The sequence below is a fragment of the Phyllopteryx taeniolatus genome, unplaced genomic scaffold (assembly GCF_024500385.1).
Source record: "Phyllopteryx taeniolatus isolate TA_2022b unplaced genomic scaffold, UOR_Ptae_1.2 contig_180, whole genome shotgun sequence".
NCBI lineage: Eukaryota > Metazoa > Chordata > Actinopteri > Syngnathiformes > Syngnathidae > Phyllopteryx > Phyllopteryx taeniolatus.
Window position 1 is genome coordinate 4,874 of NW_026903102.1, and position 22,770 is coordinate 27,643.

Genomic DNA, 22,770 nt, shown 5'->3' on the forward strand with positions numbered 1-22,770 from the left:
ACCGTAGCTGATGAAATCCCTAAATTCCTTGCAATTGTACGTTGAAGAACATTGTCCTAAAACTGTTCGACAATTTTCTCACGCACTTGTTCACAAAGAGGTGAACCTCGCCCCATTTTTGCTTGTGAATGACTGCGCAATTCAGGGAAGCTTCTTTTATACCCAATCATGGCACCCACCTGTTCACAATTAGACTGTTCACCTAAGCCTGGTATACTATTGACTGAGATACCCAAAGTCAAAGTGAGAGTGTGTGGTGCATAGATGAACGTGTTTGGTGTTTTGAAGTGTTCAAGTGTCTGAGTGAAAGTACCTGCGTGATATTTAGTGAACAACTTCTGAAGAATTGTGTCACTTGAACAGGGACTTGAACCCTGGACCCTCAGATAAAAAGTCTGATGCTTTACCGACTGAGCTCTCCAGCCAATGCAGGAGTGAGGTGAGGAGACGAGGTGCCAATTAAGCGCAAGCAATTCACTCAGGTCCTTGAAAGACAGAACATCAGATTAAAAGCCTGGTATGCTACTGACTGAGATACCCAGATACATGGTCATGTGGTTGGTGTTTTGAAGTGTTCAAGTGTCTTAGTCAAAGTACCTGTGTGATATTTAGTGAAGAACATCTTAAGAATTTTGTAACTTGAATAGGGACTTGAACCCGGGACACACAGATTAAAAGTCTGGTACTCTACCGACTGAGCTATCCAGGTTCTATACTCAATGAGGGAGTGAGGTGAGGAGACGAGGTGCAAATTAAGCGCAAGCGAGAAATTTGACACTGACGAAACAGGTACTCGCAAAGCAGATCATCAGATTAAAAGCCTCGTATGCGAACGACCGAGATCCCCAAGGTGTAAGTCCGTGGTGCATCGATGAATGTAGTGGGTGTTTTGTCGTGTTCAAGTGAAAGTACCTGTGTGAAATTTAGTGAGCCATTTTTTAAGAAACATGTAGCCTGAACAGTGGACTCAAACCGTGTACCCTCAGAAAGTCTGATGCTCTATCGACTGAGCTAGCCAAGATCTATCGAGACTGAGGGTGTGAGGTGATGAGATGAGGTTCCAATTAAGCGCAAGCAAAATTGACAAAACAGGTACTCGAAAGACAGAACATCCGATTAAAAGCCTGGTATGCTACTGACCGAGATACCCATGGTCAAAGTGAGAGTGGGTGGTGCATTGATGAAGATGTGGTGGATGTTTTGAAGTGTTCAAGTGTCTGAGTGAAAGTAGCTGCGTGATATTTAGTGAACAACCTCTGAAGAATTTTGTCACCTGAACAGGGACTTAAACCTTGGACCCTCAAATTAAAAGTCTTGATGCTTTATCGACTGAGCTCTCCAGGTTCTAAGGTCAATGAAGGAGTGAGGTAAGGAGACGAGGTGCCAATTAAGTGCAAATGAGAACAAAATTGACGAAACAGGTACTTGAAAGGGTGGCACGGTGGGCGACTGGTTAGAGCGTCAGCCTCACAGTTCTGAGGACTGGGGTTCAATCCCCAGCCCCACCTGTGTGGAGTTCGCATGTTCTCCCCGTGCATGCGTGGGTTTTCTCCGGGCACTCCGGTTTCCTCCCACATCCCAAAAACATGCAGGGATTGGAGACTAGAATGTGAATGTGAGTGTGAATGGTTGTTTGTTTGTATGTGCCCTGCGATTGGCTGGCAACAAGTTCAGGGTGTAACCCGCCTCCTGTCCGATGAAAGCTGGGATCGGCTCCAGCACGCCCGCGACCCTAGTGAGGAGAAGCGGCTCAGAAAATGGATGGCTGGATGGAGGTACTCGAAAGACAGAACATCAGATTAAAAGCCTGGTCTGCTACTGACCGAGATACCCAAGGTCAAAGTCAGAAAGTGAGAGTGTGTGGTGCATCGAGAATATGTCTCCCTCTCTTCGATCTCTAATCTCCCTCTCCCTCTATCACATTTATGTATACTGCTGCTGATGCAGTTGGCTGGGCTGGCTATTCTATCTCTCTCTTCTCTCCCTGTCTCTCTCCTCTATCTGTCTCTCTCTCCTCTCCCTCTCTCCTCTATCTCTCTCTCTTCTATATCTATCTCTTCTCTCCCTGTCTCTCTCCTCTATCTCTATCTCTCCTCTATCTCTCTTCTATATATTTCTCTTCTCTCCCTGTCTCTCTTCCTCTTATTTGTCTCTCTCTCCTCTATCTCTCTCTCTTCTATATCTCTCTTCTCTCCCTGTCTCTTTCCTCTATCTGTCTCTCTCTCCTCTTGCCTTTATCACTCTCTCTTCTATATATATATATATATATATCTGTCTCCTCTATAAAGGTATATTACCTCAAGAATATGACAAACGCGACAAAAATGCAGCCGATTCCATAATACTGTATGTCCTATTTGACAGGCTTCAACTTGTACCTTTCGTTGGACCAGCCAGACATTACAAGTGAACAAGAAATGGAAGAAACAAGGGTGGTCGAATATTGGCTTTCCCATGACTTTATAGTGACAGGCATAACAATTACACGTATTATTCATACAGCAAGCTCAGACTGGCTTATGCAGTGTTGCCAGTTACCTTGAAAAAGTCACTTAGTTCCTTTACTGATTACTTTGAGCTGAAAAGTAAGTGAGTTACTTGACTTGATTTCAAAATTAACTCACTTATCAACAAGTCACTTTTGAGTCACTTTCAGAAGCCGTGACGTCAACTGTGCAGCATGTGAAACCAGATGAAGTTGAAAGTTCTCACTTTGGAAATATGAATTATAATAAGTATCGTAAGTCCTTCAGTGAGTCAGTCCTTACCCTCCATGACCGATTTATGACCGCACACTTCAATATGAATAATTAACCCACTATGCATTGCGCATTTAACACGCAAGTTCAACTGTGTTCTTAATGTGTCAATAAAAAAGTAACAAATACACTTTTTACGAAGGAAAATAAAAAATAGTGTCGACAGTGAAATTGTGCATTTCTTTGCACTTTTATGGTACTGCACCGTCACTGTGCATTGTGTAATAAACAATCAGTTCACAATCGCTATCTTGATTAGTTTTTGTTATAAAACAGAGCGCTCCCAGTTAAATACTTCTGCACAGCTGAACTGCTCTTTGTTCGAATCACCAGCGACAAAGTAGTAGTAGAAAAAAAAAAAATTTTAAACTGATGTTGAAAACCGTTTGGGAGACAAGTTTGATTTTCACCTGTAGTGAATTAACATCTGAAGTAGCAGTAACTATGTTGTCATTTAGAGAAGCGTTTCAAAGGTGCTGATGGAGGACCACGGCACAACAGCCGCTAGCACCACAGGGAGCCTGCCGGGGCCCTCGGCTGTTTCTCGATGCGCCCTGCCTGTTTCATCGCCTCAGCCATGCTCCGAGTTGGCCAAGGTCAACCAGAAGATGAACACTATGGTTTTACTGTTCATTTGGAAGTATACTGCTGTAGTAAATAATTTGACCCGAGGTTTCATTTATTTCATTTATGATATATGATTTATGATCATTGGCTTTAACGTATATCTGGTAAAAGGATTGGATGGATGGATGGATTTTATTACAGTAAGATAGCACCCATTATTTCTGTCATGTTTTAATGTTGATTTGAAGTTTTAAAGTTATGTCAGTGGGCAATCCTTGAATCCCCCGAGAGGTCATTGATGTTTTTACTTTTGTCTAAAATGCTCGAGGAAAACACACGTTGGCCGACTGGTTAGAGCATCAGCCTCACAGTTCTGAGGACCAGGGTTTAATCCCCGGCCCCGCCTGTGTGGAGTTTGCATGTTCTCCCCGTGCCTGCGTGGGTTTTCGCCGGGCACTCCGGTTTCCTCCCACATCCCAAAAACATGCATTAATTGGAGACTCTAAATTGCCCGAAGGTGTGAATGTGAGTGCGAATGTTTTTTTGTTCCTGTGTGCCCTGCGATTGGCTGGCAACCAGTTCAGGGTGTACCCCGCCTCCTGCCCGATGATAGCTGGGATAGGCTCCAGCACGCCCGCGACCCAAGTGGATGGCTGGATGGATGGATAAAATGCTAGAGAATCATTTTGAAGATACAGTACTCAGTATACAGTACACAAGTATATACAATAAATGAACAAGTCACGTAAATAGACATCGCTCCATCTTTTGATCGTATCGGTGATCGGTTATCGTTTTTTTTTAACTTGCTGATCGGTGATCAGCCCCAAAAATCCTGATTGTGTAAAGACTACAGTTCACTGAGTAAAGGGTGTTCTATGGAGCACTGTAAATGTGTTTTTTTCGTCATTCTGAACATATTGTTACATATCTGTATCCAGTAGTTGCGGTCAGCGGACATGGAAAGGTTTTCTTCCCATTTAGTGATTGCTAAGGGCATTGATTTAGTGCATGAAATTAATTTATAAACTTTTGAGAGATTTCTTTTACTTTGCGGAAGAAGCTTAACGATTTGCTTGACAAACTCCGGCAGTTCGAGGGTGTTCTGGAGTGTTGGTATTCTTATTTTTATTGATGCTTTGAATTTATTGTATTGAAGAAGGTTTCCACCTGTTATTTGGAATTGTTGGAACAGTTCATCACATGTCCTAAAATCATGGTCAATTCCATGTTGTTCCCATGTGCTAAATTGAAGGGGTATATTATTAATTTCGAACTCTGGATTATGCCAGATTGGGGAGAGCATACTGGGAGCTAATTGAGATCCTGTAGATCATATATGTGAAACCCCGGCCCGGGGGCCAAATTTGGCCCACAGTGCAATTAAATTTGGCCCGCAAGACCATATAAAATGTGTATTAGAGCTGGCCCGCCAGTATATAGCACATGCGGCACTAATATTAAAAATCCCAGAATGCTTTGCTCGTGTGATGGCCCATTAGTCGAGACCGGCGAGCGCCCCTTCCCTTTCTGTTGCAGTCGTTAGCAACTATGCTACCAGTCTCCTCGAGCAAATTTACACTTCCCCTTCCCAAAAATGGCCATTTATTTTGATCAATTTATTATGATAAGACACAGGAGTGGACACACACACTGAAAAAAAACTCCTGTTTTTTTGTTTGTTTGTTTTTTTAGGAGAAGAGGGGTAAATTATGTCAATTTAAATACATTTTAATCATGTGCAACCGATGTACATGTTCAAATGAAGTAAATTCAAAGGCCTTTTTTTGCAGTGCATGTGCTGGAGTCACGAAGCGATTGTGAGGGCAATTGGCGACATTCATGATCGCCTTGATCAATTAATAGGTGTGTTAAAAGTTCAAAATCACAATTCCGCCAACCAGGGTGGAAATTTAAGAGGAGGACATATCGGTTAAGGTCCAAAAACTTAGCCAAAAAAGGCAGACAGAAAGTTTGCCATACCTCGTTTTGCTCTTTCCGGTGCCCTCCAAACGAGTGACGTTTGTTTATTTGTTATGTAATTATTTATTTATGAATGCAATCATCCATCCATCCATTTTCTTTACCGCGTCTCCTCACTTGGGTCGCGCAGTGACGTGCGGTGAGGTTCATGATTGGTGAGGCATTGACTACGTCACGTGACGTCTGGAGCTCGATGAAGCTCAACTCAACACTGCCACATGCTGGTTGTGGCACCGTACATACCAGACTCCACTGTGCACTTTTAGTGGCTTTTCTGGTCGATAAGAAAGACTAAATGTCACACACTTTCATTAAATATATTAGACAGTCTGTTAAATGTTAGTAAGTGCAGTACATGTGTGATAAAACGTATATTATTGGCGATGTAATGAGGAAACACCAATGTCTCTTGTGTGAAGCCACGGACCAATCACAGGCTGCCTGAATGGATGTGGGCGTGGTCTCTTGAAGCATCATGGGAGCGATGACTCGATGCGATGAAAATTCAGCTTTTAATGATAAAATCATCGAAATTATTGGATTGAAAAAGAAAATCAATGGAAAGCACAGACCATAGAACTAAAATGGAAAACTTTAATGTCGCTGTCGTCAAACGGGAGGCGGGGTACACCCTGAACCGGTCGCCAGCCAATCGCAGGGCACATAGAAACAAACAACCATTCGCACTCACATTCACACCGACGGGCAATTTGGAATATTATTTAAAACAAAAAATAAAAGACGATAACTGTTTCCATTTATTTTTATTTATATTTAGAGAGACTTGAATTAACATGGAGGCGCATTTCCATTTATTTTTATTTTTTGTACATTTAAATTGCAAATATGTCTCTTTGAAACTAAGAAAACATTTTCTTGGGGACATCATTTGTTAGTTATTTAATACTTTAAACAAGAACAACGAACACACATTTTACAGGCATTATTTTGCATTCATTCAAGATAGGGGGGAGGCGGGGTATGTTAGAAGAAAGCCCGCAATCTACGACAAAATGTTTGAATAATACACTCTTCAAAGATAGCAAATACTCGTTATTGTTAAAAAATGTTTCAAAATATCTCCTGCATAACCATAACCTACATTTATTTGCAAAAATGGTCTGCTCTCATCAGCTGTTCGCACGTCACATCAAGCTCTCGCGAGATGATGAGTACCCGGAAGTTCCACGTCATGAGGGATAAGCACGGCAGTTCTTGTGAGTGGACTGAATCATTCGAATCAGTTCGTTCAAAAGATTCGTTCACTGAATCGTTCCGTTCTTTTCACAAAATCATTCAAGTGCTTCCTCGTTCAGTGTTCACGAGCGTTGACTAAAATCGGAACATTAGTTTCTTGCTCCACATTTTTCTTCTCTTGTGTCGACGAAACGCCGGTGATTGAAAATGGTGAGAAAGACATAAAGAAGAGCATATCATGTTTGATTTCCTCAGCTCTCATCACGAACCCCTTTTTTTTTTTTTTTTCAGCCGCTGAGGTTTGACATTAAGCGGAAGCTGGCAGCCACGGCTGACCGTGTAAAGAGCGTGGACCTTCACCCAACTGAGCCGTGGATGGTGGCCAGTCTGTACAACGGCAGTGTATGCGTGTGGAACCACGAAACACAGGTAAAATAACAAAAAAAAAATGTTCCTTCTGGATGTTCGACTAACTTTCTTTGGTGGTTCATGAAGCTGGAAATGTAACATTTGAAATGTTTTTTGGCAGACTCTGGTGAAGACTTTGGAGATGTGTGACCTTCCTATCAGAGCATCCAAATTTGTGGCCAGGAAGAACTGGGTCATCACAGGAGCAGTAAGTAACATGTCTTCGCTTGTGCTTTTATCCACGACACCAGCAGACTTAAAAGGGCTCAAGGGGAACCGGACATATGACATTTGGAGATTCCAAGTGGCACATAATGAACGACCTTGTGTAATGGTGTGAGAATGTCTCATGCAACATAATTACCCCCACACTTACTGTTCTGTATTTATTTTTGGTAATTATGCTTACAATCGGAAGTCCTGTGAATGTTGCATGAAAAAAGGCCGTCGATCATTTTCTGTTGAGTGTAGGAAATGGGCTGTATTATACATTGGTTGGTGTCGGTGTGCTCGACGTGCCAGCCAAGTTCGGTAGGTGTAGGTGTGATGTACCACAAATTGCTCTTTGATGAATTGCATCAGCAACCTCGCCAAAGACCTCGAACCTTACCATCACCAAGTCGCAGGTCACTTCCTGTTGGGATTTAGGCTATGCGTGTGTTTGAGGTTTCTGTACGTCTGGGGTCGATACAGATGTGAGCTGATTTTTGCAGTCTTAGGTGAAACGTAGCAGGAATGAGTCTTTGATGAAGCATTTGGGGTTTTGTGGCCAAATGTGCAATGAAAGGTTTGAACAGGAAGTGAACTGTGAACTCGTCAATGGACAGTTGGACCTTTTTTGCACGCTTGCAGATACCATACTTACAGGTCATCAAAAAGATACTCGTGGTCCCTGACACCTACAAAATTGTAATTTCAACCCATATCCTAAACTTAAGAGAAACCCGCCTACGACCTTTGAAAGGTACACTTTTGGACAATATACAGGTGTAACTTGTCCTGCAGGTTTCATCCGATTGACTTCAAACTTGGTCAGTGCCATCGCAACAACTGGGACATTAAGTTTTCAAAAGCTTTTTTCCCCGACATACAATATGACAGTGGCGGCTCTTCAACTGAAGCTTTTCTCATGTTGCCACAAAACAGGACATGATGACAATTCATCAAAGACCTATTTGCGCTACGTTGCACCTACGCCTACGAAAATTCCTGCACGCGTGCAGCATCCCGAAACAAACAAACAAACAATATTGTAATTACAACCCATATCCTAAACTCAACAGAAAATGGTCTACAACCATTTAAGTGTAATATTCACAGTACTTTAAAGTCCCACAATCATGATCAACAATGGATACACTAGTGCAGTAGGCCTAATAGTTAAATATCCCTCATGCAGCAACTGTACAAATTATGGATAACAAAGACGAGAGGGCTTGATGTTTGAATTTCAACTCTTATTGGTCGGTTTGAATTTATCCCCTCCTATCGGTTGAGGGCCTTCAGGTCCATAAAAGCTCCTCAGCAACCATGCCTGCATACTTTAAATGCGTCATACTTTTTACTTTTACTTGAATATTAGTAAAAGTAAAAAGGATTGATACTTTTACTCCGTTACAATGATCGACATGTCGTTTGCGACTTTTATTTATCCATTCTTGCGTGTGCGTCTGTGCGTGTCTATTTTTAGACTCCATCTTCGACTTCCGCATAGGTCGCCTGTTTGTCATCACTAATGTCATATGACTCCAATTCACCAATCAGAAGACAGAAGGCAGTCGCATGACCGGCCGGGCACGTAGCCTTCGCGATCCAATCAAAAAGACAAATTTTGGTGTAAAAAAACAAAACAAAACCAAAAAAACACACACAAAAAACAACAGCTTTAACATGCAGTGTAGTTTTGTCACTGGCCAAACTTTAATATTTCAGCCCACTTCTAACTTGAGAAAACACCTTGTGGTAAGTTGCGGATGTTTCTATTGTCGTTTTGGCAGTGGATATGTCAACATTAGCCCTGTTGTCTTATGGTGTCGCACACACAATCACTAAGTCTGGTCAGCAAACAGCTTCTTTATGAAGTCATTTAAGTGAAGAAAGCGAATAATGTTTCTGGAGGGCCCAATGCATGTGTTGTTGGTTATTGGGCAGTTAAAAATTGAAATGGTGGCAGGTGTGTGTTGACTCCCATTTGTTGTTAGTATTTTTTTATTTATTTATCTGATGTTCATGCTCTGATTTAAAATAAATAAATAAAAATAATAATAATAAAACATTTTTTTTAATTAAGAAAAATCTGAATTTACTCGAGTGTTTTTTACATTGAGTACCTTCTTACTCAAGTAAATATTTGGATGACGACTATTTACTTGAGTCATATTATTCTGAAGTAACAGTATTCTTACTTGGGTACAATATTTGGCTACTCTCCCCACCCCTGGTTACGAGATTGGTCACAGAATGATATGAACTCATAAGTCAAGGCAAGACTATCTATCTTAAACACTGTTGTCACACTACTGTTTTCTTTTGATAACTCGGTTTTCATATCCTTTAATTTCCCTAAATCGACTGATACCAAGAGAATATTTTGTCAGACTGTTTTTTCATGATTATTCATGGTTAGAAAATGTTCTTCTCTCTTGGTAGGATGACCTGCAGATCCGTGTGTTCAGCTACAACACCTTGGAGCGTGTTCACATGTTTGAGGCCCACTCTGACTACATCCGTTGCATCGCTGTCCACCCAACCCAGCCCTTCATCCTCACCAGCAGCGGTATGCTTCTTCTTGTAATCCACACCAACAAACAGATAAATGTATTCCTCCAGCGGTGCACTTCTTAAACACTGTGCCCATCTCTTTGTAGATGATAAGTTGATCAAGCTATGGGACTGGGACAAGAAGTGGACCTGCAGCCAGGTGTTTGAGGGTCACACGCACGATGTCATGCAGATCGTCATCAACCCTAAAGACAGTAATCAGTTTGCAAGTGCCTCCCAAGACAGGACTATTAAGGTAGGAAGAAGTTGTTCGTACTGCTCCCAAACCACAACACCTGCGTAATCTCATGCAGTTCTGCTCAAAATATAGTATGAGTATCAATCGTAGTACGTGACACAAACTAGTACGAAGTCGTCCCCACCTTTTTACTCCGATACATAATTAGGTTTTTCCAACTCTCGCACACACCTACGCACCGCCCAGTGGCGGAGTTTAAGTCAAACCCGTTGGGGGGCCGGATACTTTGGTGTTGGGTATGGGGGTCTACATATAGGATACACATAGTTCACACACACGTTTGTGAGGCGACACGGTTGGGCCAGCTCAACAGTGGGAGTTGATAGAAATTCCTGGCTGCACGCTTACACAACACTGCATACACATTTGTTTGATTCATCCCATTACAGTTACACATGCAGATATCCTTATAAACATATCCAACCCCAATTCCAATAAAGTTTGGACGTTGTGTTAAACATAAATGAAAACAGAATACAATGATTTGCAAATCATGTTCAACCTATATTTAATAGAATACACGACAAAGACAAGATATTTAATGTTCAAACTGATCAACTTTATTGTTTATAGCAACATTCATGAACATGAATGTTCATTCGAACATTCATTTTGGGCTCGGCGGTGGTTCTCGTGTGCGCCAGCCTTAACCATCATAATCCTAACCTTAACCCATCCGAAACTGCCCTAACCCAAACCCTAGTCCTAAACATAACCATAACAAAATCATTTAAAAAAAATTTATTTTGTACAAATGTGATCCATATTTGGGATGGACATCTTGTTCCATCTGTGGAGCCTACCCTTCTCGCAATGCAGGAGCCAATCATGTTGAAGCGGTGCGAGCGAAATCTCCCTCGCCGCTCCGACAATTGCTGACCGCAGAGCCACACTAGCCTACACAGGTCATCGTTCCAGCGCCACGAACCAAATGTTTATGATTTGTGTCCAACAGGTGGCGATCAAACACATCCCAAAAAGACACGTGTGCATGTGTCAGTTCATAAACGGGAACGCATATCTGGTCCCACTTGAGGTTGTGCTAATGCAACAAGTTGGAGGAAGACATGGAATAATTTCTCTGCTCGACTGGTACAGTCTGGACAAAGAGATTGTACTGGTGATGGAGAGGCCCTGCATGGACCTCTATGACTACGTATATGAAAAGGGCCAAATGGAGGAAGCAGAGGCAAAGGTACTGATGCGTGGTGGAGCAGGATTGTGCACAGATGGTGTTTATATGCCAGACATGGAATTTTATTTCACAATTTGTTTTCATAACATTGGTGATATGCTTTTGACAAAATATTGCAAGGAGCATATAAGACTTTTAAATATACAAGGGCAGTCATAAATTAATGGACCCAATTTAATTTAACCTACCAATAATTGTCCTAAACGTGGGTGTCCAGGATCAAAGGTGAAGAACAACTTTTTGACTGCGTTGTAGCCTATTGCAGCTTCCCCAGTCACATTAAGCAACCTTTTGAAAATGTTTAGTGGTGGTTCACAGCGCTCTGCTTCTGACGGGCATCCAACAAAGACGCCATTTCCAAAATGGCTGACAGGAAAAGAACAGGCTTAAACAAAACCTTTTTTTTTTTTTTTTTTTTTTAAATTCACCTTCAAGCAAGTATTTCTACTACAAATTGAAAATTTCACTGATTAGTAGGTTAAATTAAATAGGCCTCATTACTTCTGGACTGCCCCTTTTATTTTCCATAGGTTAGTTTTGGCACTGTCAGAGACAAGTGGCTGCTTGGAAAAGCATTTTTATTTTCATTCGTGTAGGCAGCACCTCATAACGAAGCAGGCTTATTAAACTTGTCATTTCGTGTGGAGATACATGCATGTGGAGCAAGCAGCGGACACACAAAGTTAAGAACGCTTTGTTCACCAACGCATTTTCAGAAATAGGCAACTAACACAAGATTTACTTGTGTAATTTCACGCAAGAAGAGTGAGCAGGCATTACAGACAGCCAACTATTTGCATAGAAGCCGTGAAAAAGATCATTTTTTATAATATGTCCCCGTTCAAATTTTGTCCTTGACCTCATCTGTTCGTCTTCATCTCAGAACATCTTGAAGCAGCTCGTAGACGCAGCAGTCACGATGGACGCTGCAAACGTTTTCCATCGTGACATCAAGATGGAAAACGTCCTCATTGACACCAGCTCCGATTTCCCTCGTGTCTGGATCATCGATCTTTGAAACGGCAGCTTTGGATCCACTCTGGTGCACAAGAATTTATTTTGTACAGTGTTCACCTCCTGCTCTTCATTCACGTCTGCTGTTGTTCTCAGGCTGAGTCTCATCATTTATCATTTATTTCTCTCTGTATGTCTTGTAGGAACCATTGACTTGGCTCCTCCAGAAGTTGCTGCATGTGGGGAGTACAAGGCCAACCCCACCACAGTTTGGCAGCTCGGAACTCTGCTCTTCGAAATTCTGCATTATGCTCCATTCGAACAGGAGGAGTTCTTCTTCAGGCGGGAAATCGACGCAAGGCTTTCTCACAGTAAGTTTAAGGATCCAGCCAGTACTGGCCATGATACTGTCAGCAGCGTTTCACTCCATGTTGTAGTTCGTAGACCGCTGAAGTTGCCATCTTCAACTTTTCCTTGCGTCTGTCCTCGCAGCGGAATTATACACCACCCTCAGTTTCTACAACAACAGTTTCCTCAATTTCACTTCATGAGCTCTGGAGCGTGAGTACTGTGGGTGGGGTGAGAGTGTGTGAGTGGGCCCACCACTCAACGAAAAAAAAAGAGTAAAATCCGACCAGTACGCCATTGTTAAGACTTGTGTGACGTCTGCATATGTAGTTGTGTTTTATATACGGTGTATTGAATGGTATTATAATGACAACTAAGGGCAGGTTGACTTAGAGGTTTTATGTTTTATTTTGGGTTTAATTCATAAGTTTGAATTCACACCAACTGGGGTTTACAACCAGCCAAACGAACCTCGGACACTTTCTTTTATACAGGGCAACTTTTTGTTATTATTAATTTTAGTGAACATATTTATGTTATGTATTTTGGGGCATGTATTAAATACGGCCGTGGTTTTGCCTAAAAGTTACATCCTCTCTGGGTCTCATTATAACTAACGAGGCTATTTAGTTGGGTATTGTTATTCGGACGTATACTTTTATTTAGGTGGCATGGTATCCACCTGACATCAAACGAACCCAAACACCCGGCATTCTTAGGTAATTTCCACACAGAGTGGTAGCATGGAGTCATTTAATTTGGAGTAGTCTAATATTCATAGTAAATTATCATAACCCTCGTCTGACACAGAGAATCAAAATTAGTGCAAAAAAAAACCAAACCTGCCTTAATCTCAAACTCGTAGCTATTCCCGTTTTAAATCATATTAAGGAGGCTGTGGGTGAACATTTTGTCCCAAATGATACAAGTTAAGCTCTAAATTAGATGAGGTAAAACAACGCTAAATTTGTTTTAACAAGTGATCACGGTAACAACACCACGCGTGGGGATGGCTCAACTGAAGAACTGGTGCCTTGGGGAAGGCCTAGATCGGGCTTATGCTGTGCTGTTGAAAGAAGTTCCTCCAGAAGCGGAAGTGAATGGAAATGAAGAAGCACTGCAGACTATTAAAGCACTTGGGAGAGTCCGTGTGAGAGGAAGGATGTATGACCAGCAGTCTCAAACTTTAACCGTACTGTGTGAGTGCAGAGAGCAGGTCAACATGCATGTTATTCCCATGGACATCCAGCCCAAGGGATTTGCCACGCCTTGGAGAATCTTTGGATATTCTGAACAGGAAAAGGGAACCTCGGCCCAGGCCGTCCCCGTTTGTCCAAATGTGTTGCCACCTGATTCCAGTGTTTTGTCCCCATTTCAAACATCTACTCCTGAGCAATCATCAGAGCCGTGGGTGACGTCTTGCAACAGACAAGCAAGCCAAACAAGTCTGACTACATCTCCAACAGAAGACTACAAACTTCTCGGGGGTTACACCGACACCCCAAGGAGAAGAACAGTTGGAAAGCTGGATTGACCAAGCCAGATTTATGATTGAAGAATGTGAAAGACCGGAGAGAGAAAAAAGATGAGGATAATAGAAAGTGTAAAGGGTCCTGCCCTGGAGGCTTTACAAGCTGTACGATTTAATGATCCAAATGCAACGTCTATTGACTATCGAAACATACTCGAGAATATGTTTGGCACTACAGAAAGTGGTGAAGAGCTTTCTTTTGGCTTCAGAATGTTATGTCAATGCCCTGGGGAGAAACTCTCCGAGTTCCTGAGACGCATGGAGCGAGTCTTGGACAAAGTGGTCCAAAAGCGTGGATTACAGGTAACAACTATCCATAAAGCACGGCTTGACCATCTTATAAAAAGGTGCTACTCAGTCTAATTTAATGATTTTGAAATCTCAAGTTGCGCGAGAGACTAGACAATCCTCCAACATTTCTGCAGATACTAAATGAGATACGTTCAGAGGAGACGCATGAATCTGCGCGTAGCCGACTACATCAGTCCCAAGCTCTTTATGCCAAAATTGCTACAGTAACCTCAGACGCTGAGCTCAGAGACTTGAAAGACGAAATACACCAATTGAAAGCGCAAGTACACAAGCGCACTGTGCCTTCTGTCATGCCTAGTCATTCGACACCAGTTTCGGTTGAGGCTGAGACTGCGGAAGACAAGAACATTCAAGCTCTACAGAAAGAAGTCGTCAAGCTCCAAAAGCAAATATCCGCAATGTCAGTGAGGCCCAAGTACAATCCCGGAATTGGCCCCCACCAAAGAGACACATCAACGCCCCAGCAGGCAAAACCCCTTGTGGCCAGGAATGCAAGTGACTTCTTCTGTTACCGATGTGGGGAAGATGGACATTTTTCAACTGAATGTGTTGCCCCAGAGAACTATCCTAAAGTCATACAGAAATTACTGCAAGTTCAGAGAAAGTCTAAATGCAGCCAGAAATCTGATGAGGCCAAGACAAAGACAATAAATGCCACTGTCAATAGAAGCTGTGTTAAAGCTCAGTACCACAGCTTGCCAGATGGACTAGTCTGTCCACCGTCTACTGCCCAAGGAAAGATTAATGGCAACCCCTGCACTGCACTGATTGACAGTGGCTCCCAAGTTACCATAATCTTTCACACCTGGTATGCTGCCAACCTGTCCCATCTACCATTGAACCCTGTGACCGGACTAGCCATTTGGGGCCTGAGTGGGTCAGAAGACAGTTACCCATACAAGGGTTATATTCAAGTTGAGATAGAATTGCCTCAAAAGTCCAAGCCGGTCAGTGTCCTGGCACTGGTATGTCCTGACCCTCGTTGTTCGGAAACTATACCGGTCCTCATTGGCACCAATGTTAGTGGAGTCAGGCCTTCTCACTCCAAAGTAAAAAGAAACGACATGGAGTGTGTCAACGCAGTAAAGGTACAAGTGGGAACAACCTGCCATGTCCCTTTTCCTGCCATTAAGAGTACTAGAGACAAAGACTCACCTGTGGCAGGGGTTAAATGCATCGGTCCGGGTCCTCTGATCATACTTCCTGGCACTGACCGCATTGCTATATGCAAAGTAAATGAAAAGCAAGACATTGGAGACAGTATACTAACCACCGAACGTCCTTACTCGCCTGCTCTCCCTCCAAGTGTTCTAGTCCAGTCAACACTATTGTTTTCAAAGCTTCTAGACCCTAACAAGTTCCTGGTGCTTTTGCAAAATTAATCCTTAAAACCAACCGCCATCCCAATAGGGACTGTCCTCGCTTATTTGTATGTTGCTGATGTGGTAACAGATACTTCAAGTCCCCATAGGGAAACTGTACCAGCTATGGACCTCTGTCATGTCGTTCTTTGTTTGACTTCAGGGACTCCTGTAACAGCGAGGAATGGAAAGTAAGACTCAGCCAAACACTTGCCCAGCACCCCAGTGTGTTTTCTACTGAGGAATGGGATGTAGGTTTGGCAAAAGGAGTATAGCATCACATTTGTTTAAGCGATAACACTCCTTTCAGAGAGAGGTTCCGCCGCATTGCTCCTGCTGACTTGGATGATCTCCGGTGCCACCTTCAAGGGCTGCTGGCGGCTGGGATCATAAAAGAGTTCAGGAGTCCACACGCTTCGCCCATTGTCCTAGCACATACAAAGAATGGTCAACTTCGTATGTGTATCGACTATCGCACCCTGAATCGCAGAACCATCCCAGATCAGTACACTGTGCCCCGCATCAACGATGCCCTTGATTGCTTGGCCGGCAGCAAGTGGTTTTCTGTGTTAGACCTGCACAGCGGCTATTATGAAAATCCGATGGCCGCAGAGGACAAGGAGAAGACTGCCTTCATATGTCCTATGGGATTCTTCCAGTTTGAACAGATGCCACAGGGAATCACAGGGGCCCCTGCGACATTTCAGCGACGAATGGAAAAAGCCGTTGGTGACATCCACCTGCTTGAAGTAATTGTTTACCTGGATGATTTGATCGTGTGTGGTAAAACTTTGGAGGAACATGAAAAAAGACTCAAGGTAATTATGCGTCTGGAAGAAGCAGGTCTCAAGTTGTCTCTCGACAAGTGTCAGTTTTGCCGCACCCAAGTCACTTACGTTGGGCATATTGTGTCAGAGCATGGTATTGCCAGAGACCAAGCCAAAGTTGATACTGTGATGAGGTGGAAGCAACCCACAGATCTCCCATCGCTGCAGTCCTTTCTGGGGTTCTGTGGCTACTACCGCAGATTTATTAAAAACTACTCCATCATAGTTCGACCACTCACAGAACTGTGCAGAGGGTATCCTTCAACACAAAAGAGAAGAAATTCCGCTCCGTCACCTTACCAGACCTACTACAAGGTCAAAGCTCGCCTACCCAACAAAATGGACGAGCTTCATCTTCTGTTAAAGACCAGTAAAGACTTCGGACGTTCCGCGGCCATGTGCTTCACGGAGACCTGGCTTTGCAACGCTGTACCCGATGGCGCTGTTATGCTTCCCGGTTTCCATATTCATCGAGCGGACCGCAACATGGAATCATCGGGGAAAACAAAGGGCGGCGGGATATGCCTCTATATCAACGAAAAATGGTGTACGGACGTCACGGTGCTCAGCACACACTGCAGCCCGCATTTGGAGTCGCTATTCGTAAACTGTAAACCATTCTACTCCCCACGTGAGTTCGCATCATTCATTCTCGCTGGCGTCTATATTCCGCCTCAAGCTAACACGAACGCCGCATTGCTAACGCTCGCCGATCAAGTCAACGAAATTGAAAAAAAACACCCCGACTCACCCCTCATTATTCTCGGGGACTTTAACAAAGCTAAACTCAACCACGAACTCCCTAAATACAAGCAGCACATCGACTGTCCTACCAGGGAAAATAATACTTTAGACCACTGCTACACCACGGTAAAAAACGCATACCGTGCTATACCTCGTGCAGCCTTGGGCTCGTCTGATCACTGCTTAATTCACTTAATACCGACGTACAGGCAAGAACTTAAATGTGCGATGCCTACAGTGAAAACAGTCAAAAAGTGGACAAATGAAGCCAAGATGGAACTTCAAAGCTGCTTAGACTGCACAGACTGGAGTGTCTTTGAAAATTCAGCTGGCAGCCTGGATGAATATACGGACACTGTCACATCCTATATCAGTTTCTGCGAAGAGGTCTGTGTTCCAACAAAATCATTTCGCACATTCAACAACAATAAGCCGTGGTTCACTGCTAAACTTAAGCAGCTTCGCCAAGCTAAGGAGGACGCATATCAGAGCGGGGACAGGGCCCTGTATAATCGAGCTAGAAACCAGCTGACCAAAGAAATTAACATTGCAAAGAGGATCTATACAGCAAAGTTGGAAAAACAGTTTAGCGCAAACGACTCTAAATCAGTCTGGCATGCATTCCAGTCGCTGACTAATTACAAGCGACGATCCCCCCAAGCTGAGAACAATAGCACACTAGCCAACGACTTGAATACCTTCTACTGCAGATTTGAAAAGGACAGTTTCACACCACACACCAACCCGGCCGCACCCGCGACCACAATCACACCTCTGACCTCTGCGTTAACCATCCATGAACAGGATGTGAGACGCATCTTCAAACAACAAAAGATTAACAAAGCGGCAGGCCCGGACCACGTGTCTCCATCCTGCGCGGACCAGCTCGCGCCAGTCTTCACTCAGATCTTCAACAGATCACTGGAAATGTGCGAAGTTCCATCCTGCTTCAAACGCTCCACCATCATCCCAGTCCCCAAGAAACCTGCAATCTCGGGTCTGAATGACTACAGGCCTGTCGCTTTGACGTCTGTGGTCATGAAGTCCTTTGAACGTCTTGTGCTGTACCACCTCAAGAGTGTCACAGGTCCCCTGCTGGACCCCCTGCAGTTTGCCTACCAAGCGACCAGATCTGCGGATGATGCAGTCAACATGGGACTGCACTTCATCCTAGAACACCTCGACAGTGCAGGGACCTACGCGAGGATCCTGTTCGTGGACTTCAGCTCAGCGTTCAACACCATCATCCCTGAACTCCTTTCATCCAAGCTTCTCCAGCTCAGCGTCTCACCTGCCATCTGCCAGTGGATTTTCAGCTTTCTGACGGGCAGGACACAGCAGGTCAGGCTGAGGGAGGCCACCTCATCCACACGCAGCATCAGCACTGGGGCGCCCCAAGGTTGTGTCCTCTCTCCGCTGCTCTTCTCTCTCTACACGAACGACTGCACCTCAGCGAACCCGACTGTCAAACTCCTGAAGTTTGCAGATGACACCACTGTCATCGGCCTCATCAAGGACGGTGACGAGTCTGCATATCGACAGGAAGCGGAGCGGCTGGAGCTGTGGTGCGGCTGACACAACCTGGAGCTGAACACGCTCAAGACTGTAGAGATGATCGTGGACTTCAGGAGGCATCCTTCGCCACAGCTGCCCCTCACGCTGTCCAGCTGCCTTGTGTCAACCGTCGAGACCTTCAAGTTCCTGGGAATTACAATCTCCCAGGACCTGAAGTGGGCGACCAACATCAACTCCGTCCTCAAAAAGGCCCAGCAGAGGATGTACTTCCTGCGGCTTCTGAGAAAGCATGGCCTGCCACCGGAGCTGCTGAGACAGTTCTACACAGCGGTCATCGAATCAGTCCTGTGTTCTTCCATCACAGTCTGGTTTGGTGCTGCTACAAAAAAGGACAAACTCCGACTGCAACGGACAATCAAAACTGCTGAAAGGATTGTCGGTACCCCCCTACCCACCCTTGAGGACTTGCACGCTGCCAGAACTAAGACAAGGGCGTGCAAAATCCTCTCGGACCCTCCCCACCCTGGTCACCAGCTCTTCCAGCTCCTTCCCTCAGGTAGGCGCTACCGATCAATGCAAACTAGAACTAGTAGACATTCCAACAGCTTCTTCCCTCTTGCAATCAACTTCTTGAACAGCTAACTTACAATTCCATTACAACAAGCTGGCAATTTTTTGACTTGAGTTCGTTGTCACATTTCTGTATTATGTATTACTCGTGCACTCACTGTAGTTGTCTCGCCGTGCTGCACTATTTGCATATAGTGGCCACTCATGCCAGAGTAGCATCTGCTCCATTTGCACACTGATTGAGGAGTATCTGTAACATTTGCACAACCATTGTCCCAGATTATCGCAGTACTCGTCACTTTAAACCGCATACACTCCTTGAAGTCTCAGTGCCCTTTGCACAATGGTCATTGCACCGGACTATTGCGATATTAGCCATTCGAACTGAGGACTCTGCATCTTTTTGCACAATTGTTGTTTGTTGTTGTTTTTTGTCAATGTCTTTATGTCTCCAAAGTGTTCTGTAAATTGACTGTCTGTTGTACTAGAGCGGCTCCAACTACCGGAGACAAATTCCTTGTGTGTTTTGGACATACTTGGCAAATAAAGATGATTCTGATTCTGATTCTGAAAGAGCTCTTTGGTGACCGGTGGGATGAGTCCTGCTCAGAAGCATTTCAGACAATCATTCAGTGCCTCACAAATTCACCAGTGCTGGCATTCGCTGATCCAACCAAATCCTACATGCTTCACATTGATGCCAGTTTCCATGGTTTCGGCGCTGTCCTCAACCACGATTACCTATATGGAGCTAATTTTACTGTGAGAACCGATAACAACCCCCTCACATATATTCTATCGACAGCAGAACTAAATGCTACGGGCCATCGTTGGCTATCAGCTCTTTCTACATATATGCGGATTCACTGTCATGCAATCCCCTTCCTTCTACCGAGGAAGGTTGGCAGACTAGTCCCTCTGAAAGCATCAAAGCTATCTGTAAACCCATCAAGTGTAAAGAGACGCCCGCAGTTGTTGCTGAGTCGGTTGGAATGTCTCCTGAAGGCATCCCGGAGTATTTTGCATACCCAGTTTGGCTGGAGTTGGATTTACTCACGCAACTCAGTCACAGAGACCTCATACGAGTTCAAGACACCGACCCCACTATTGCTCCAGTTAAACAGTCACTGAGTGGTGGTCCACCATTGTCTACTAGAGAGTACCCGACTTCAGCGTTGCCCAGTAAGGAAGCAAGTAAGCTCGTTGTTAAAGATAAACTGCTCTATAGAAGAGTTGAAAGACATGGATCTGAAGTGCATCAGCTAGTCCTACCCAAAGAGTATGTTGCCATGGTCCTAAAATCCTTGCATGACAAGTCTGGGCACTTGGGCGTGGACAAGACTCTCGAATTCATCAGAGCTAGATTCTACTGGCCGAAGATGGGATCTGAGGTTGAGCAGTATGTAAAGACTTGTGGGAGATGCATCACTAGTAAAGCACTGCCCCAAAGAGCTGCTCCGTTAAATGAGATCACAAGCCAAGGCCCTCTAGACCTTGTGTGTATCGATTAACTGTCACTTGAACCTGACTCCCAAGGTTATGCTAACATTCTTGTAGTGACAGACCACTTTACCCGATATGCCCAAGCTTTTCCCGCCAAGGACCAAAGAGCAACAACAGTAGCGAAGATACTGTGTGAGCGTTACTTCGTTCACTATGGTCTCCCTGCCCGAATACATTCGGATCAGGGGCGTGATTTCGAAAGCATACTGATACACGACCTCCTGAACATGCTAGACATTCGCAAGTCAAGAACTTCTTACCATCCTCAGAGAGATCCTCAACCAGAAAGATTCAACCGCACGCTCTTGTCAACCCTAGACACTCTTGACCCAAGAGACAAACACAAGTGGAGCCAAAAGATAAGTCAGTTAGTCCACGCTTACAATTGTGCACAAAATGAGGCAATTGGTTACTCGCCCTACTTACTAATGTTTGGCAGAGAGGCTCGGCTACCGGTGGACCTCTGTTTTGGTATGGTCGACAAAAGTCAAAAGGCACAGTCCTTTCATCAGTATGTTGATCAGTATGTTGCCAAGCTAAAAAAAGAGCACATACTCTTGCCAAAGAAACGTCAGACAAGAACCATCAAAGAAACAAGAAATCCAATGACAAGCACGTTAAAGAGCAAGTACTCAACAGAGGTGACAGAGTACTGCTCAGAAATTTTGCCGTTCAAGACAAGCACAAACTCAAATGTAAATGGAGCCCCTCACCATATGTTGTTGTGGAGAAAATGCCTAATTTACCCGTGTACCAGATCAAGCCTGAGAGAGGTATGGGTTCAGAAAAAACAGTCCATCGAAACTATCTGTTGCCCATCGGTTATCTTGTACGACTCCCTGTGGAAAGGGTTCAAGAGGAATCTCTACCAAAACCGGTAACCAGGTCACGACAACAGAAGACCAAAGACCCGAGGTTGTCAAGCAACCAGGAAGAAGCCACCTCATCGGAGTCAGAATGTGAGGAAGTGATTTGTACAAGACCATTTGTAATTTACCGGGACGAACTGCTGACACAAACTGCTGAAATGTCGACAAAGCACTCCCAACCCGTCATCATGGCAAGAGAACATGAAAGACAAGTTCCGCCTGCTACAGACCCAGAGGCAACTGATGTTCAGACTCCGCCCCCCAAGGCTGCTCCCGTGGGCAACTGTTTAGAAGGGGAAGCAGACCCTAACCCAATGAACGTGGGAGAGGTGGAAGTCCAAACGGTGGCACGCCCAAGGAGGTCAACCGTCCAGTAGTCAAGCTGACCTATGATGAACTTCGCAAGCCCGGAGTATACAAGGACTCTAGAAGCAGTTCCTGTCACACCAGTTGGTGCCACCCCATGGCGTTGTGTTTCACTTGTTCAAATTTTCACTCATCCGTTAACAGTCAGACTGCTTTAGTCATTTGAAATTTTGATGAGGACATCAAAATCCTTAGAAGGGGGAGGGTGTAGCCGGGTGGTAATTCGGGGTACTAAAATTTCCCAGACCTTAAAGGGTTAATATAAACTCCTTTATCACCCTTCTATATATTATTTAATACAAGTGCTTTTATTGTGGCGTAAAATTCGTTTGTCATGTTGTGGTGTTAAACTGAAGGTTTATACTGAAGGGGATTTTGGGTTTGACTAATTACGGTATATAGTATTGTAAAGAAGAGATGTCTCGCGAGAAGAGAGGGGGGAGGAGATAGAGGCGAGCGGGAACGAGAGGAGGACGGACGTTGAAGAGAGTGAAGAAAAAAAGCACAGAGTCAGCAAAACCCCGAACGGTTTTGCTAAGAGAACTTCATCCAGTACTGCTGACTTGCCCTTCGAGCAGTTGGAGTGGGTAACTCCAGAAAGCCGGTCGAAGGACCTTTCCCTGGCAAAATACGTCGGCGTGAGCGAAGTCACGAGGCTAATGCTAAGCGGTAGCACAGCCACGAGGTACGGCTAAGGGACAAGATAGCTTCGCTCGGGAGGAGTGAGGCGGCGGGATTTCAG

The 22,770-nt window shown here is 44.2% G+C and overlaps 1 protein-coding gene across 3 annotated transcripts; it reads left to right on the top strand.

Moving 5' to 3' along the window:
• Positions 1 to 6,606: 6,606 nt before the first annotated feature.
• Positions 6,607 to 12,714, top strand: LOC133473200 (coatomer subunit beta'-like). 3 transcript variants are annotated; one of them, XM_061764763.1, is made up of 8 exons: positions 6,607 to 6,935; positions 7,036 to 7,122; positions 9,564 to 9,690; positions 9,782 to 9,834; positions 10,889 to 11,128; positions 12,012 to 12,170; positions 12,286 to 12,453; positions 12,575 to 12,714. In XM_061764763.1, the coding sequence occupies exons 1-6, from the start codon at positions 6,882 to 6,884 to the stop codon at positions 12,144 to 12,146; spliced, it is 696 nt and encodes a 231-aa protein (XP_061620747.1). In that variant the 5' UTR covers positions 6,607 to 6,881; the 3' UTR covers positions 12,147 to 12,170; positions 12,286 to 12,453; positions 12,575 to 12,714. The 3 variants fall into 3 exon arrangements, with proteins under 3 accessions (XP_061620747.1, XP_061620746.1, XP_061620745.1); XM_061764762.1 differs by having other exon boundaries at positions 6,615 to 6,935; positions 9,782 to 9,930; positions 12,012 to 12,189; XM_061764761.1 differs by having other exon boundaries at positions 6,616 to 6,935; positions 9,782 to 9,930.
• Positions 12,715 to 22,770: the final 10,056 nt, after the last annotated feature.